The 15,020-nt window shown below is 42.4% G+C and overlaps 1 protein-coding gene across 3 annotated transcripts in view; it reads right to left on the bottom strand.

Annotated features, from left to right (window-relative positions):
• Positions 1 to 15,020, bottom strand: part of ULK4 (unc-51 like kinase 4) — a 502,923-nt gene that overhangs the window by 176,670 nt on the left and 311,233 nt on the right. For all 3 annotated transcript variants that reach the window (XM_043443377.1, XM_043443375.1, XM_043443376.1), the window contains one exon: positions 6,635 to 6,801. In XM_043443377.1, the coding sequence (XP_043299312.1) occupies positions 6,635 to 6,801 (167 nt within the window). The remainder of the gene's footprint in view (positions 1 to 6,634; positions 6,802 to 15,020) is intronic.

Here is a 15,020-nt window from a genome sequence, read left to right as displayed (position 1 = left end):
TTCCCCATCTATCTGCCATGAAGTGATGGGACCAGATGCCATAATCTTAGTTTTCTGAATGTTTAGCTTTAAGCCAACCTTTTCACTCTCCTCTTTCACTTTCAACAAGAGGCTTTTTAGTTCCTCTTCATTTTCTGCCATACTCAGCCATAAAAATGGCCATTTGCAGCAACACAAATAGATCTAGAGATTATCATACTGAGTGAAGTAAGTCACAAAAAGAAAGATAAATACCACATGATATCATTTATATTTGAAATCTAAACTACAACACAGATGAACCTATCTATGAAACAGAAACAGAATCACGGACACAGAGAACAGACTGGCGGTTGCCATGGCAGAGGATGGGAGTGGTTATGGATGGGGAGTATGGGATCAGCAGATGCAAACTATGACATACAGAATGGATAAACAACAAGGTCCTAGTGTATAGCACTGGGAACTATATTCAGTATCTAGTGAAAAACTGCAAAGTAAAGGGATGTATATAACTGAGACACTGCTATACAGCAGAAATTAACACAATATTGTAAATTAACTATAATTAAAAAAAAAAAAAAACAATGGTAAGCTTTCCACGGCACGAAAGGCAGAATGTGGAAACTGCTACAGTGGACATGGAAATAAAGCTGAGGTGGGACTGGGGAAAGGTGATAGGACTTCATCGTTGGATGGTGGCGTGAGGTCTACAGGGAAGGACATGCGCAGCAGGTGCTTCAGGAGCTGGCATCTGGTGAGGGAAGGCCTGGAGTGATAAGGTGCAGGCGCCCCATGGAAAATGCCAAGGTGACTGTTTGGTGCAGAAACAGGGAGCACAAAGGCATGGCATACGAGGCTGGAAACCACCCTGGGGCTGATCATTGCAGGCCTGGACAGTCCTGCCAAGAAAACAATCTTTTGATGAGACAAAGAGATACCATCAGTCTTCAAAGGGAGGGAGAGACATGCTGAGGACCATGGGCTACCACAGACGAATCTCACTTGCATTCAACCATGAGACAGAAGAGGTGGCAAGAATACAAAGAACTGTACAAAAAAGGTTTTAATGACCCGGATAACCATGATGGGGTGGTCATTCACCGAGAGCCAGACATTCTGGAACGTGAAGACAAGTGAGCCTTAGGAAGCATAACTGTGAACAAAGCTAGTGGAGGTGACAGAATTTCAGCTGAGCTATTTCAAATCCTAAAAGATGATGCTGTTAAAGGGCTACACTCAATATGCCAGCAAATTTGGAAAACTCAGCAGTGGCCATAGGACTGGAAAAGGTCAGTTTTCATTTTAATCCCAAAGAAGGGCAATGCCAAAGAATGTTCAAACTACCACACAATTGCACTCATCTCACATGCTAGCAAAGTAATGCTCAAAATTCTCCAAGGTAGGCTTCAACAGTATGTGAACCAAGAACTCCCAGATGTACAAGTTGGATTTAGAAAAGGAAGAGGAACCAGAGACCAAACTGCCAACATACACTAGATCACAGAAAAACTCAAAAATATACAATTCCAGAAAAATAAATGACCCAATAAAAAAATGGGCCAGAGAACTAAACAGACATTTCTCCAAAGAAGAAAAGGCAAGGGAATTTTAAAAACAGACATCTACCTCTCGTTCACTGACTATACTAAAGCCTTCGACTGGGTGGCTCACAACAATCTGTGGAAAATTCTTAAAGAGGTGGGAATTTACCAGACCACCTTACCTATCTCCAGGACACAAGTGTATGCAGGACAATAAGTAACAATTAGAGCTGGACATGGAACAATGGACTGGTTCAAAATTGGGAAAGAAGTACATCAAGGCTGTATAATATAGTCACTCTGCTTATTTAACTTTCATGCAGAATACATCATGCAAAATGTCAGGCTGAAGGAATCCTAAGCTGGAATCAAGAATGCTGGGAAAAATATTAACCACCTCAGATATGCAGATGATACCACTCTAATGGCAGAAAGCAAAGAGGAACTAAAGAGCCTCTTGACGAGGGTGAAAAAGGAGAGTGAAAAGCTGATTTAAAACTCAAGTCTAACAAAGCTGAGATCATGGCATCCAGTCCCATCATTTCTTGACAAATAGATGGGGGAAAAGTAGAAGCAGTGACAAATCTCATGAGTTTTCAAAATCACCACAGTGACTGCAGCCACAGAATTAAAAGATGCTTGGTCCTTGAAAAGGACCAAGAAAAGCTATGACAAACCTAGACAGCATATTAAAAAGGAGAGACATCACTTTGCCAACAAAAATTCATATAGTCAAAGCAATGGGTTTTTCCAGTAGTCATGTGTGAATGTGAGAGTTGAACCATAAAGAAGGCAGAGCACTGAAGAAATGAAGCTTTTGAATTGTGGTGCTGGAGAAGACTCTTGAGACTCCCTTGGACAGCAAAGATATCAAACCAGTTAATACTAAAGGAAATCAACCTTAAATATTCATTGGAAGGACTGATGCTGAAGCTCCAACACTTCGGCCACCTAATGCAAAGAGCTGACTCACTGGAAAAGACCCTGATGCTGGGAAAGATTGAGGACAGGAGAAGGGGGTGACAGAGGAAGAGACGGTTGGATGGCATCACTTACTCCATAGACATGAGTTTGAGCAAACTCCAGGAGATAATGAAGGACAGAGAAACCTGGCGTGCTGCAGTTCATGTGGTTGCAAAGAGTTGGACACGACTTAGTGACTGAACAACAGCCAGACAGGGGCGAGCTCGTGGGGAAAATTGCAGGGAGAAAGCCGTGGAGGAGTCGAACCGGTAACCTCAAGAGATACTGAAATACAGGGACTTCCCTGGTGATCCAGTGGTTAAGACTCCATGCTTCCAGTGCAGAGGGCATGGATTTGATTCCTGGTCTGGAAACTAAGATTCCACAAGCTGCACAGAATGGACAAAAATAAATAAAAATGACTTTCTTAAAAAGAGAGAGATACTGAAATCCCAACAGCCTTCACATGAGTGTGAGATGAAAGAGGACCCGGGGGCCACATTTCAGTCTGTGGGCAGCACTGACACACCTACTAATGGAAAGCAGTTTAACCGCCCTCCTCTCGAGGAAGCGTGAAGTTTCTCCCGTCATTCCAGAAATGACAGACAAGGGCCAGACTGGGAAGTCGGGTGACCTGGATTTTGATACTGATTATTTTCCTTCCTTGACCCCCAAACTTGTGAGCACCCTACCCCGCTGTTCACTCTGCAGGACCCTGGATGTGGTTCAAGGTGATGATTTGCTCCACTATCTGCATGCTGATGGTCTTACCAAAATGAAGCTCCCTGACACTCAACAACCTTCCTCTCTTGATCCCTCTGCCAAGATCACAGGGGTCAAGCCCTGGGCCAGGCTCACAAACGCAAAATAAAACCATACATTAATAACTCATAAGCCTGCTAGGAGTTGGTTTACTCCATAAAGACATACTGAGTGCCTTCCCTAGTGCTGGGACACAGACATGAGAACATCACTGCCCCCAGGAACCCTCTGTAAACAGGAAGGGGAGATGACTGCCTTCCCTTTTATTGCTATTAATAACACAGCGACCAATCATGGCTTACTCTCCCTGGGCCAAGTATATGTACTTTCAGCTCAGTTCAGCCGCTCAGTCGTGTCTGACTCTTTGTGACCCCATGGACTGCAGAACACCAGGCTTCCCCATCTGTCACCAACTCCCGGAGCCTGCTCAAACTCATGTCCATCGAGGTGGTGATGCCATCCAACCACCTCATCCTCTGTTGTCCGCTTCTCTTCCTGCATTCAGTCTTTCCCAGCATCAGGGTCTTTTCCAATGAGTCAGTTCTTCGCATCAGGTGACCAAAGTATTGGAGTTTCAGCTTCAGCATCAGTCCTTCCAATGAATATTCAGGGATGATTTCCTTTAGGATGGACTGTTTGATCTCCTTGCAGTCCAAGGGACTCTCAAGAGTGTTCTCCAACACCATAGTTCAAAAGCATCAATTCTACGGCACTCAGCTTTCTTTATAGTCCAACTCTCACATCCATACATGACTATCAGAAAAACCATAGCTTTGACTACACAGATCTTTGTCAGCAAAGTAACGTCTCTGCTTTTTAATGTGCTTTCTAGGTTGGTCATAGATTTTCTTCCAAGGAGCAATTGTCTTTTATTTCATGGCTGCAGTCACCATCTGCAGTGATTTTGGAACCCAAGAAAATAAAGTCTCTCACTGTTACCATTGTTTCCCTGTCTATTTGCCATGAAGTGAGGGGACTGGATGCCATGATCTTAGCTTTTTGAATGTTGAGTTTTAAGACAACATTTTTACTCTCTTCCTTCACTTTCATTAAGAGTCTCTTTAGTTCTTCTTCGCTTTCTGCCATAAGGGTGGTGTCATCGGCGTATCTGAGGTTATTGATATTTTTCCTGGCAATAAATATGTCCTTTATATTTACATATCTTGTATTCTCTCATTTAAGTCCCTTGCTGGGTAGTTGGCATCATGTCTGCTTTACAGATGAGGAAACTGACACTCAGACAGGTGAAATAAGATGCCCAGCATCTCACAGGTGAAAGTGTTGTGGCTGGGATCTGAATCCAAGGTATTCCCACCTGCAAAGTCCACGGGGCCCCCCTACCCCAGTGAGCTGGGCACACATATTTGTGTCTGCTTCTGTATCTTTGGCACAGTACTCCTCAAGGCAAGTTGGGGGCAGAGTCTGGGCTCCTAAGAGACATTCTGACACCTCCCTCCCCAACTCCTCATCTCCCTGGTACACATGCCTGTGTCATATCCTCCTCCTCCCTGAAAAAGAGACAGGTGCCTCAAAATCTAAACAGTATTATCATTTTAGACACTGGCAACAGTCAAGTTCTAGTTTTAAGAGGTTAGTGTTAAGAGTAGAAACGGCTTTTGAATGCAGAAGAATCCCAAGTGTGGAGCATGTTTACAGATGGAAGAGGTGACTTATGCTTCGAAAGAACCTACAGCTCAGTATTGCAGGAGGATGTGTCTGTCTTTGATCCCCACTCCATTTCTTTACCCAATTCTTTCCCTAATTCAATCTCAAAGAGTCTACCACTTTCAGACTGATACCAGGTATCATGGAGATCAAAGTTGGTTGTCAAGGTCAAAAGCAATATGTGGCAGATATTACAGGGAAAGATTTAGAACAATGACAGCAGTAAAACATAGACTGGTACTAAAAAAAAAGAAAGAAAGAAAGAAAAAACAGTGATGTATTGGTACACTATCAAATTGAGAAAAGAAAATTAGAAAATAATTTGTATTAAGGAGTTTTAAACACCCTTTAATATCTATCTAATGACTTGAAATAAGCAATTTCTATTGTTCTAGAATTAAAAAAATTTTTTCGTCTGATCCTTTTTATCCACAACACACAATCTCTTACAGATTGATACCATCAAAGTATCCTCTGAGAGACATCTACACCTTAAAGAATTACATAAAGCTACCACTGTGGAAATTGAAACAAGAAATGATGCTCTCTGATGAGATACTTATTAGAAAAAAGAGGGAAATCTAAGAGAATCCATAATTCAGGATTCCATGACTACTTAGCCAAGCTTTACTGTTCATTTACAGATGAGCAAATAAAAACAAGCAGGTAGTTCAAAGGCCACTTTCATCTACTGGTTTTACAAGTTTGGGTTAAAACTTATTGACTAACTATCATCTTTGCTGAGGGGCTCTTGGAATTATTTATTAAGCCACACGAAACAAGCCAAATACTTCACCAGCTTCACTGTGGATAAAAGATGCCATTTATCATAATGATGAATAAGAGAGACTAAACCAGGGTTGAGGGACTCATTCTTGGCTCTTGCTACTATGACTCTTGGCAAGGTATCAGAACGATCTGCTTCCAACCTTAGCTTCTGCATCTATCCAGGCCAGTATTCTACCAGTGATACCCAGCACTTGTGACTTAGCTGGGACTCCAAATATATCAGTGAATTCCTGTTGGCCGTGTGCTATCATGTGATCTAAGGATCAGCTAACTCAGTTGGTTAGAGAAAACATGAAAGGAGACAGGCATGTGGTGAGAGCTAACACTTGGCCCAGAAAGTACTCGATGAACTCATATGCCCTTCCTGTCTCAGACCACAATGGCAGGTTACAGTCTGGGGCAACCTGACTTTTTCCATGGCCACTAAATACACACCTCCAGTTCTCAAAAGCATCTTGCAATTTCACATTATCGGCCATAAGGGAAACAAGTGCAAGGTATATGCATGCACACGCGTGTGTGTGTGTATCTATGCATATATATTCATATTACATGTATGTGCATGTGTGTTCATGCCTGATAACTCAATCCACTACTCCTCACTAGCTAACTCATACTGCTGGAGGTGGTGGGAGCACCATCTCCAGACAGCAAAGACTGCATAGTGCATGGCCAACCCCACAATGCAAATGACCTCTTGAGTTGCTGGCAGTTCCCTAATAAGTGCTGACTAAGTCTTGTCTTTGGCCCCTCCTGCTTTCTTTTCATATTCAGATTAGCTGTCTGACATTGGTCACCCAAAGATGACTATCGAATCATATGCTCTTTTTCAAACTGAAAAACACATTAGAGGGAGATGAGAGAAAAGAGAATGATGAGAATGTGGGGCGTGGTGTAGGGTTGTTGGAAAGGTGGGAGGAGGGGCCCTCTACCTGCAGAGCCAGCCGCACGACTCCGGAAGTGTAGGTCAGCATGCCGTGCAGAATGTCTAACAGCGAGAACAGCAGGGCGGCTGCAGTCTCGTTGTTGTTTTTGTCGTCCACATCCAAACACAGTGTGGCAGTCTCAGTGAACAGGTTACAGACGTGACGGACCAGTCCTGAGGGTAAAATAGGAGAAGGGCAAAACTGTCATCATAAAACATAAGAATAAAGTGTCACGTGAAGCCAATAGACCAGGCACATGTATTCTACATTCCATAAACTCTGAACAGTCCTTCAACTATATCCGTACTAGACACACTTGGGAAAGGTTTTGAAAACGCAGGTCCCCACCCCTCACTCCCAGAGAGACTGCCTAGGAGCCTGGGGTTGAGGCCTAGGTATATACTTGCTAAAAAGCACCCCAGGTTGATTCTGATGGGAGGGTTCCCGAAATTACACTTTGAAAAACACCATCCTACATGGACAGGTTTCACAGGGACAGAAGAGTTGCTGACACTGGAAGAAAACGTGTTGGGTGTGAACACCCTGTCCCCAGGTTCTGTTTAAAGGCACAGTTCTTCATGGGATGGCCCAGTGACCACAGGTGAGTCTATTAGGGGAAGCACGCTGATTGAAACCGCCCACCCTGGCCAGGCACCATAGGAACCATTTGCAGGAGTTGTTTTAGGACAGGAGGTCCTGATAAGGAACAGGGAACTAATAGGCCTCCACCAACCAGAAGAGTTCGGGAAAGGTCAAAAGGAGACACCACCTGTCCGACCACCTCCCAGAATCATCCTCTCTGGCACCCATCTTGGCTGAACAAGGCGTGCACCACCAGGAAGGACTCTGAGTCAGAATGATTGGCTAAAGACAACCGGGAAACTAATCCCATCACCATAAAATCCGAGACTGCAAGCCATGTGACAGAGCTGATCTCCTGGGTTCCCTTACCCTCCTGCTCTCCACCCGGGCGCCCTTTCCCAATAAAATCTCTTGCTTTGTCAGCACATGTGTCTCCTCAGACAATTCATTTCCGAGTGTTAGACAAGAGCCCAGTTTGGGGCCCTGGAAGGGGTCCCCCTTCCTGCAACAAATCCAAGGATCTATTAGGATTGACAAGTAACTGGGTCACCTCAAGAAGATAAAGCAATGAAGTGCTTTTTTCACATGCATTCTCAAAATTATGAAATGTAACATAATGATTTCAAGCACAGTGAAACTGAGAAATTGCCAGGTTCAATCATTTTGTTTCTGCAAACCTCATATTTACAGTGTGGTTGGTCTTCAACTTTTAGTTTGATGTACTTGTTACAACAAATACATTTAAGCTGATGTTTTGTATTGTTTTTGTTATGTAAAATTACACTTTGAATTCCCCAAATGATTCAGATGCAAAAGTGATGAAAAGACAACATGAAATGTCATAAATCGAAATGGTGAGGGGGTCCTTCAGTCTGAAGAGATCATCATCGTCTGAATGTTCTAGGAAAAGTGAATCTTCCAATGTAACTATTCTACACAAGCAAACTGGAGAAAAAACAGGGTAAGGAAATATGACATGTGTTATAAGCTGGACCTGCAATCCATTTATTTATTGGACCTGCAATCCATTTGTCCCTAGTTCCCAGATGATCAACTAGATGGAAACTGCCCAGCACAGCCATCCAAGCTCTGCTATCTTTCCCAAACACAGCACATTGTCATTTCCAGTAAACCGATCTGCTTTTCCTAGACAAGTGCAAAGTAATTAGACTACAAAGCAATTAATTCTGTCACTAAAGGCAGACAGAAACCAAAATTACAGGGCATCAATCTAGGTTGTACTCCTTGTGCTGAAAATTGGCACAGTCACAAAGTTGAAAATAAATATATTTGAAGGGAAAGGAATCTGCTAATGAATTAATAGCAAAATTTCTCGATTGAAAGACAAGATTTGATAGTACAAGTCATCAACAGCATATGGTAAAGAACAGCAACTGGTAAGACACGTGCATCACACTGGCAGGCATTCTCCTGTGAGTTACAAGGCATCCCTCAAGGGCATGCTGTGAATCAGCTCTTGGCGTTTGTGAGCTGCAGGTAGAGCAGAAGGGCTTTAAAAAGAGGTTACCAGGGGGAAAGACTGGGGGGAAGGGGTAGTCTGGGAGTTTGGGATGGACACGTACATCCTCCTATATTTAAAATGGATAACCAAGGAGGACCTACAGGGTAGCGCAGGGAGCTCTGCCCCATGTTCTGTGGCGGCCTGGATGGGAGCGGGGTTTGGGGGAGAACAGATACATGTGTATATATGGCTGAGTCCCTTCATTGTTCACCTGAAATGATCACACTGTTGTTTGTTAATCGGGAGTACTCAAAATACAAAATACAAAGGTCTTTTAAGAGAGTCGTATTTGGTAGACACATGCTGTCGGAGAAGGTGTCTTCCTTTGTGGAGTTCACGATCACTCTGCGACACAGCATGCTGGTGGTCGGAGGAGCAGGGGACCCAGCTACGTGAACAGCAGAGGAGGACACAACCCGTCAGAAGGAGGCACCGACCGCTGGATACCCAGCAGCGTGCTGCTTGACTCAGACTAAACAGATGAGGAACAACTGTGCTCTTCCTGAGTTTCATTCAGTCTGCAAGGAAGGAGTGCAAATAGAGCATGCAATCGAATCCCTCCTGGGCTGGACTCTCCAGCTTGTTGTGTGAAGGAAAAAAGACAGCAAACACCAAGCTCTGACTATAAACACAGAAGTCACCGCCTGTCGTGGAAGGTGCCCATATGAGATTAGACATGAAATATGACCTAAATATTTCTTCACAACCGTGACAATGCCAGCGAAGCCCATTAATATGATGTAAGAGGCCTATCTGTCAGTGCTCTTCACAGAACTTTCACTGAAGATGAAAACACACATTTTTCTTGTTTAAACTATTATGAAAATGAAGAAAGCCATGAGAAATTTTAGAAAAATGAATCCTTATCACCCGCTTCAGTAATTATCAACAGTTTGCCATTGTCTTAAGTCTCCTTCAACCTCTAACAGTCCTTTCCCCACCTTCAATTTTTCACGCCATTTATCTGTTGGAGAAATGAGGATATTTTTCCTATAGATGTTCTTGTAGTGCTGCTCCTGTAACCGTGCATTTCCTGTAAACTGGTAATTAGACCCAGAGACTGGATTTACTTCAGGTTTGATTATTTTGGCAATAATACTTGGAGCTGGGCACTCTGTATTCCCTGTAGCATTCTATCTGGAGGGATATACTGTCTGTCTGTTCCACCCTTAATGATGTTAAATTGACCTATGGGTTCAGGGACAGTTAGCCCAACCCATCCAGTATAAATTTTCCCATCAAACATTATCTACTAATGTCCAATGTCCAGTCCCATTATTTCATTATGGCAATACAGACATGGCAATACAGAATTTTCAAATTCTATCAGTCCTTCTGTATTTTTTGAGCTGGTTTTCTCCTGTAACAGACAAAGGATTAATCTCAAAAATATACAAGCAACTCCTGCAGCTCAATTCCAGAAAAATAAATGACCCAATCAAAAAATGGGCCAAAGAACTAAACAGACATTTCTCCAAAGAAGACATACAGATGGCTAACAAACACATGAAAAGATGCTCAACATCACTCATTATCAGAGAAATGCAAATCAAAACCACAATGAGGTACCATTACACGCCAGTCAGGATGGCTGCTATCCAAAAGTCTACAAGCAATAAATGCTGGAGAGGGTGTGGAGAAAAGGGAACCCTCTTACACTGTTGGTGGGAATGCAAACTAGTACAGCCACTATGGAGAACAGTGTGGAGATTTCTTAAAAAACTGGAAATAGAACTGCCACATGACCCAGCAATACCACTCCTGGGCATACACACCGAGGAAACCAGATCTGAAAGAGACACGTGCACCCCAATGTTCATCGCAGCACTGTTTATAATAGCCAGGACATGGAAGCAACCTAGATGCCCATCAGCAGATGAATGGATAAGGAAGCTGTGGTACATATACACCATGGAATATTACTCAGCCGTTAAAAAGAATTCATTTGAATCAGTTCTAATGAGATGGATGAAACTGGAGCCCATTATACAGAGTGAAGTAAGCCAGAAAGATAAAGAACATTACAGCATACTAACACATATATATGGAATTTAGAAAGATGGTAACGACAACCCTATATGCAAAACAGAAAAAGAGACACAGAAGTACAGAACAGACTTTTGAACTCTGTGGGAGAAGGTGAGGGTGGGATGTTGTGAAAGAACAGCATGTATATTATCTATGGTGAAACAGGTCACCAGCCCAGGTTGGATGCATGAGACAAGTGCTCGAACCTGGTGCACTGGGAAGACCCAGAGGAATCGGGTGGAGAGGGAGCGGGGAGGGGGGATCAGGATGGGGAATACGTGTAAATCTATTGCAGATTCATGTCAATGTATGACAAAACCCACTGAAAAAATAAATAAATAAATTAAAAAAAAAAAAAAAGAATCTTCGTCAGCTGATTTGGATATCACAAAATGTGGTTTGTAAAGGAAGGGCAAGGTAGATGGTTGATAAATGTTTCTTTGTTGTCATCTGCCTGTTTCCAAAAGTGATTTTGGAGTGTCTGGAGGTCCTAAATGTGACCAAACTGGTTAGAGATTACTGAAGTTACTAATCAGTTCACTATGGAGCATCATTGTGAATGTAATAGATTTTTAAATAACATATCTTATGAATATTAATTTATTTCAATCATTATTCTTTTATGCTCAACTTGTTCCATCTTTGGTCACTGAGAGAGGGCCCTTTGAAGTGTCCTACCTTCCGCTAAGATAATATGTCCCAATTTCACCTTATGAATTACTGCCTAATACTGGGCATTAGCTCCTTCTCCAAGGAGTCCTGGTTTCTTTTAACGAGAAGGGTATTCAGAGACCATGATCTGAGAACAAGAAAAACTCATTGCTACTCGGCCACTGATTAAGTGGACAGAGATAAGTATACACCTTTTAGACAGGGGAAAAAACAATGAGTTCATGCAGATACTTCCCATTTCAGATTCCAGAAATGGACCCTCATCTATGAGGTCAAATGATTTTCAACAAAGGAATTCTTTAGAAAAATGAAATTATTTTCAATGAAAGAGAATAGAAAAACTGATTAGCTGTTTGAGAGAAAAAAGGTGCCTGACCACTACCTCACATAATATTAAAAAATTAATTTCAGGCAAATCTCAAATCTAAACATAAAAGCTAAAATTACAAAAGTTCTAGAAGAAAATGTAAGAGAAGATCTTCACAACTAAGAGATAGTTGTGAAGATTTTTCAGGACTCAAAAAGTCCTCATCATTTGAAAGTGGATAAATTACACTGCACCAAAAATTAAAACTTTTGTAAATTAAGAGACACCATTAAGAAACGCATGCTAAGTTGCTTCAGTTGTGTCCAACTCTTTGCAACGCTATGGACCTTAGCCCACCATGCTCCTCTGTCCATGAGATTCTCTACACAAGAATACTGGAGTCGGTTGCCATGCCCTCCTCCAGGGGATCTTCCCAACCCAGGGATGAAACCTGCATTTTCTGTCTTCTGAATTGGGAGGGGGGGGGTTCTTCACCACTAGCGTTAAGAAAAAGACAAGCCAAAGACTAGGAGAAAAATTTATAAATTACATATCTAAGAACTTATATCCAGAACATATAAATAATTCCTAAACTCAATAATAAAAAACTGAAATATCTAATTTCTAAAATGGGTAACAGCTTTGAACACTTAGTTTACAAAAGATAATGTCAAAAAGCACATGAAAAGTGTTCAACACTGTTAGCCATCAGGAAAAGGAAAGACAAAACCCACTGAAATGTTATGAAGTGATTAGCCTCCAACTAATAAAAAAAAAAAAAAAAAGAAAGCCACAGTGAGATACCACCACACAAACAGAAATAATTAGAATGAAAAAAATAAAATAAAATAAACCTGACAATACCAAATGGTAGTGCAGATGCAGAGTGACCAGAACTCACAGGCATGGCTGATGGAAAACAATCAACAATTTTTTTTTTAATATTTTTTTTTTACCATATTATCTAGCAATTCTACTCTTAGGGGTTTATCCAAGTAAAATGAAAACATATATTCACAAAAAGACTCATTAGACCTGTAGTCAAAATAGCCCCACGTTGGAAATAGCCCAGGTGTCCACCAACAGGAGAACAGATAAACAAAGAGATATCCATTCATACAATGGAGTACTTCTCAGCAATAAAAAAGAATGAGCCACTGAATCCCACAACAACACGGCTGAATCTCAAAAAACAAATGAGGCCAAGAGACAGACACCAGAAACAAATGAGGTGTATAAACTCAGTGGTAAGAACATGTTTAAAGAAAAACTCATCTATATTGATTGAAAAGAGAATAGTAGTTGCTTCTGAGGGAGGGGTTGGACAGAACTTACTAAAGTGACAGAAATGTTCTGTACTTTAATGAGGTGTTGGTTACAGAAATGCATATATATGATATATATATAATATATAAGGTATAAATATAAGGTCTGTTTGTTTCACTGTATATAAACCATACCTGAACTTTTTAAAAAAATCTATTTTTAATTGGAGGATAATTGCCTGTACTGGTTTCTGTTGTACAACAATGTGAATCAGCTTTAAGCATATATGTAGCCCTTCTGTCTTAAGCCTCCCTTCCACCCACCCTCATCCCACCCTTCCAGGTCCTCACAGAGCACTGGCCTGAGCTCCCGTGCTACACAGCAGCTTCCCATGAGCTGTCTATCTTACACATGGTGGTGGATATATACATCAAAGCTACTCTCTTAATTCACCCACCCTCTCTTTCCCCTGCTACGTCCACAAGTCCATTCTCCACATCTGTGTTTCTATTTCTACCCCACAAATAGGTTCATCAATACCACTTTTCTAGATCCATATATGTGCATGGGCTTCCCTCCCTGGAGGCTCAGATGGTAAAGAAGCCACCTGCAATGCAGGAGACTTGCGTTCAATCGCTGGGTTGGAAAGATCCCCTGGAGGAGGGCCTGGCAATCCACCCTAGTATTCTTGCCTGGAGTATCTCCATGGACAGAGGAACCTGAAGGGCTACAGACCACTAGGTTGCAAAGGGTCAGACACGACCGAGCAACAAAGCACACGTCAGTCAGTTCAGTTCAGTCGCTCAGTCGTGTCCGACTCTTTACGACCCCATGAATCGCAGCACGCCAGGCCTCCCTGTCCATCACCAACCCCCAGAGTTTACTCAAACTCATGCCCATCGAGTCGGTGATGCCATCCAGCCATCTCATCCTCGGTCGCCCCCTTCTCCTCCTGCCCCCAATCCCTCCCAGCATCAGGGTCTTTTCCAATGAGTCAACTCTTCCCATGAGGTGGCCAAAATATTGGAGTTTCAGCTAATACACAATATTTGTTTTTCTCTTTCTGACTTGCTTCACTCTGTGTAACCGGCTCTAGATTAAAACAGCTAAACATAAAATTGACTGGGATAGACTGGGCGGGGTGGAGGAAGTGAAGTGAAGCCGGGGGTGTGGTTTCCACTGGGATGACAGCAGTATTTACTGAACACCTGCTTTCTGCCCGGACCTTTACTTGGCTTTTTACATGTCATATTTCATACGAATTCTCTAACAGCTCCAGGAGAGCTCATTATCCAGATGCTGTTATCTCCACTTTGTATAAGGGAAAACAAAACCTCATGGCATTTAAGTCACCAGTTCAAGGTCATCAAGTAAGCCGAAGTCCCCAAGTGATCTGGACCTGCATATATTATAACTCTTGAGGTCCATGGACTTTTATAAATACCACGGAGCCTCTGGGAGCAGCCAGTGGGGAACTGAAACCAGAGAGTCAAAGAAGAGGCCTTTGCAATTTGGCCACGACCAAGTGCTGGTGGGGTGGGGAACAAGAAGTAGGCAGAAACATCACTTAACAAGTGTGATTTGTGACTCTGTGGCAGCAGTAAGGTGTGGCGAAAAAGCCCCAGAAAGAGAAAAACCAGATTCTCACTGGAAGCAGTGAGCAAGCAAGTTTTCTAGGAATAATAAGTTAGTTTTCAAGACATACTGAGTTTTGAGATAACGTCCAGATGCCAGAGTCCAAAGGTAGTTGGAAATGAACACATAGAAACCGGGTAGCAGTCAGACTTGAAAACAGAGGTGGAAGATGACTGGAGAGGGTGGGAAAGTTCCCAAGGACACACAAGGCCCAGAGTCTAGGACTGAAGGGCGAGTAGACCCTAGACAGGAAAGGGATTTATAGGAGAAGTGGAGGCAAAGGTGCCAACATAACAGAAAAAGAATCACGATAACATAATGCCACAGGTATCAGGGAATGAGTAGAATCAATGGGAAAAATGGTGTCAAGGGTATAGAGT

This window comes from Cervus canadensis, chromosome 22, assembly GCF_019320065.1.
Source record: "Cervus canadensis isolate Bull #8, Minnesota chromosome 22, ASM1932006v1, whole genome shotgun sequence".
NCBI classification, from domain to species: domain Eukaryota; kingdom Metazoa; phylum Chordata; class Mammalia; order Artiodactyla; family Cervidae; genus Cervus; species Cervus canadensis.
Note: the sequence above shows the minus strand (reverse complement) of the source record. Positions and strands in the feature narration are given on the sequence as shown.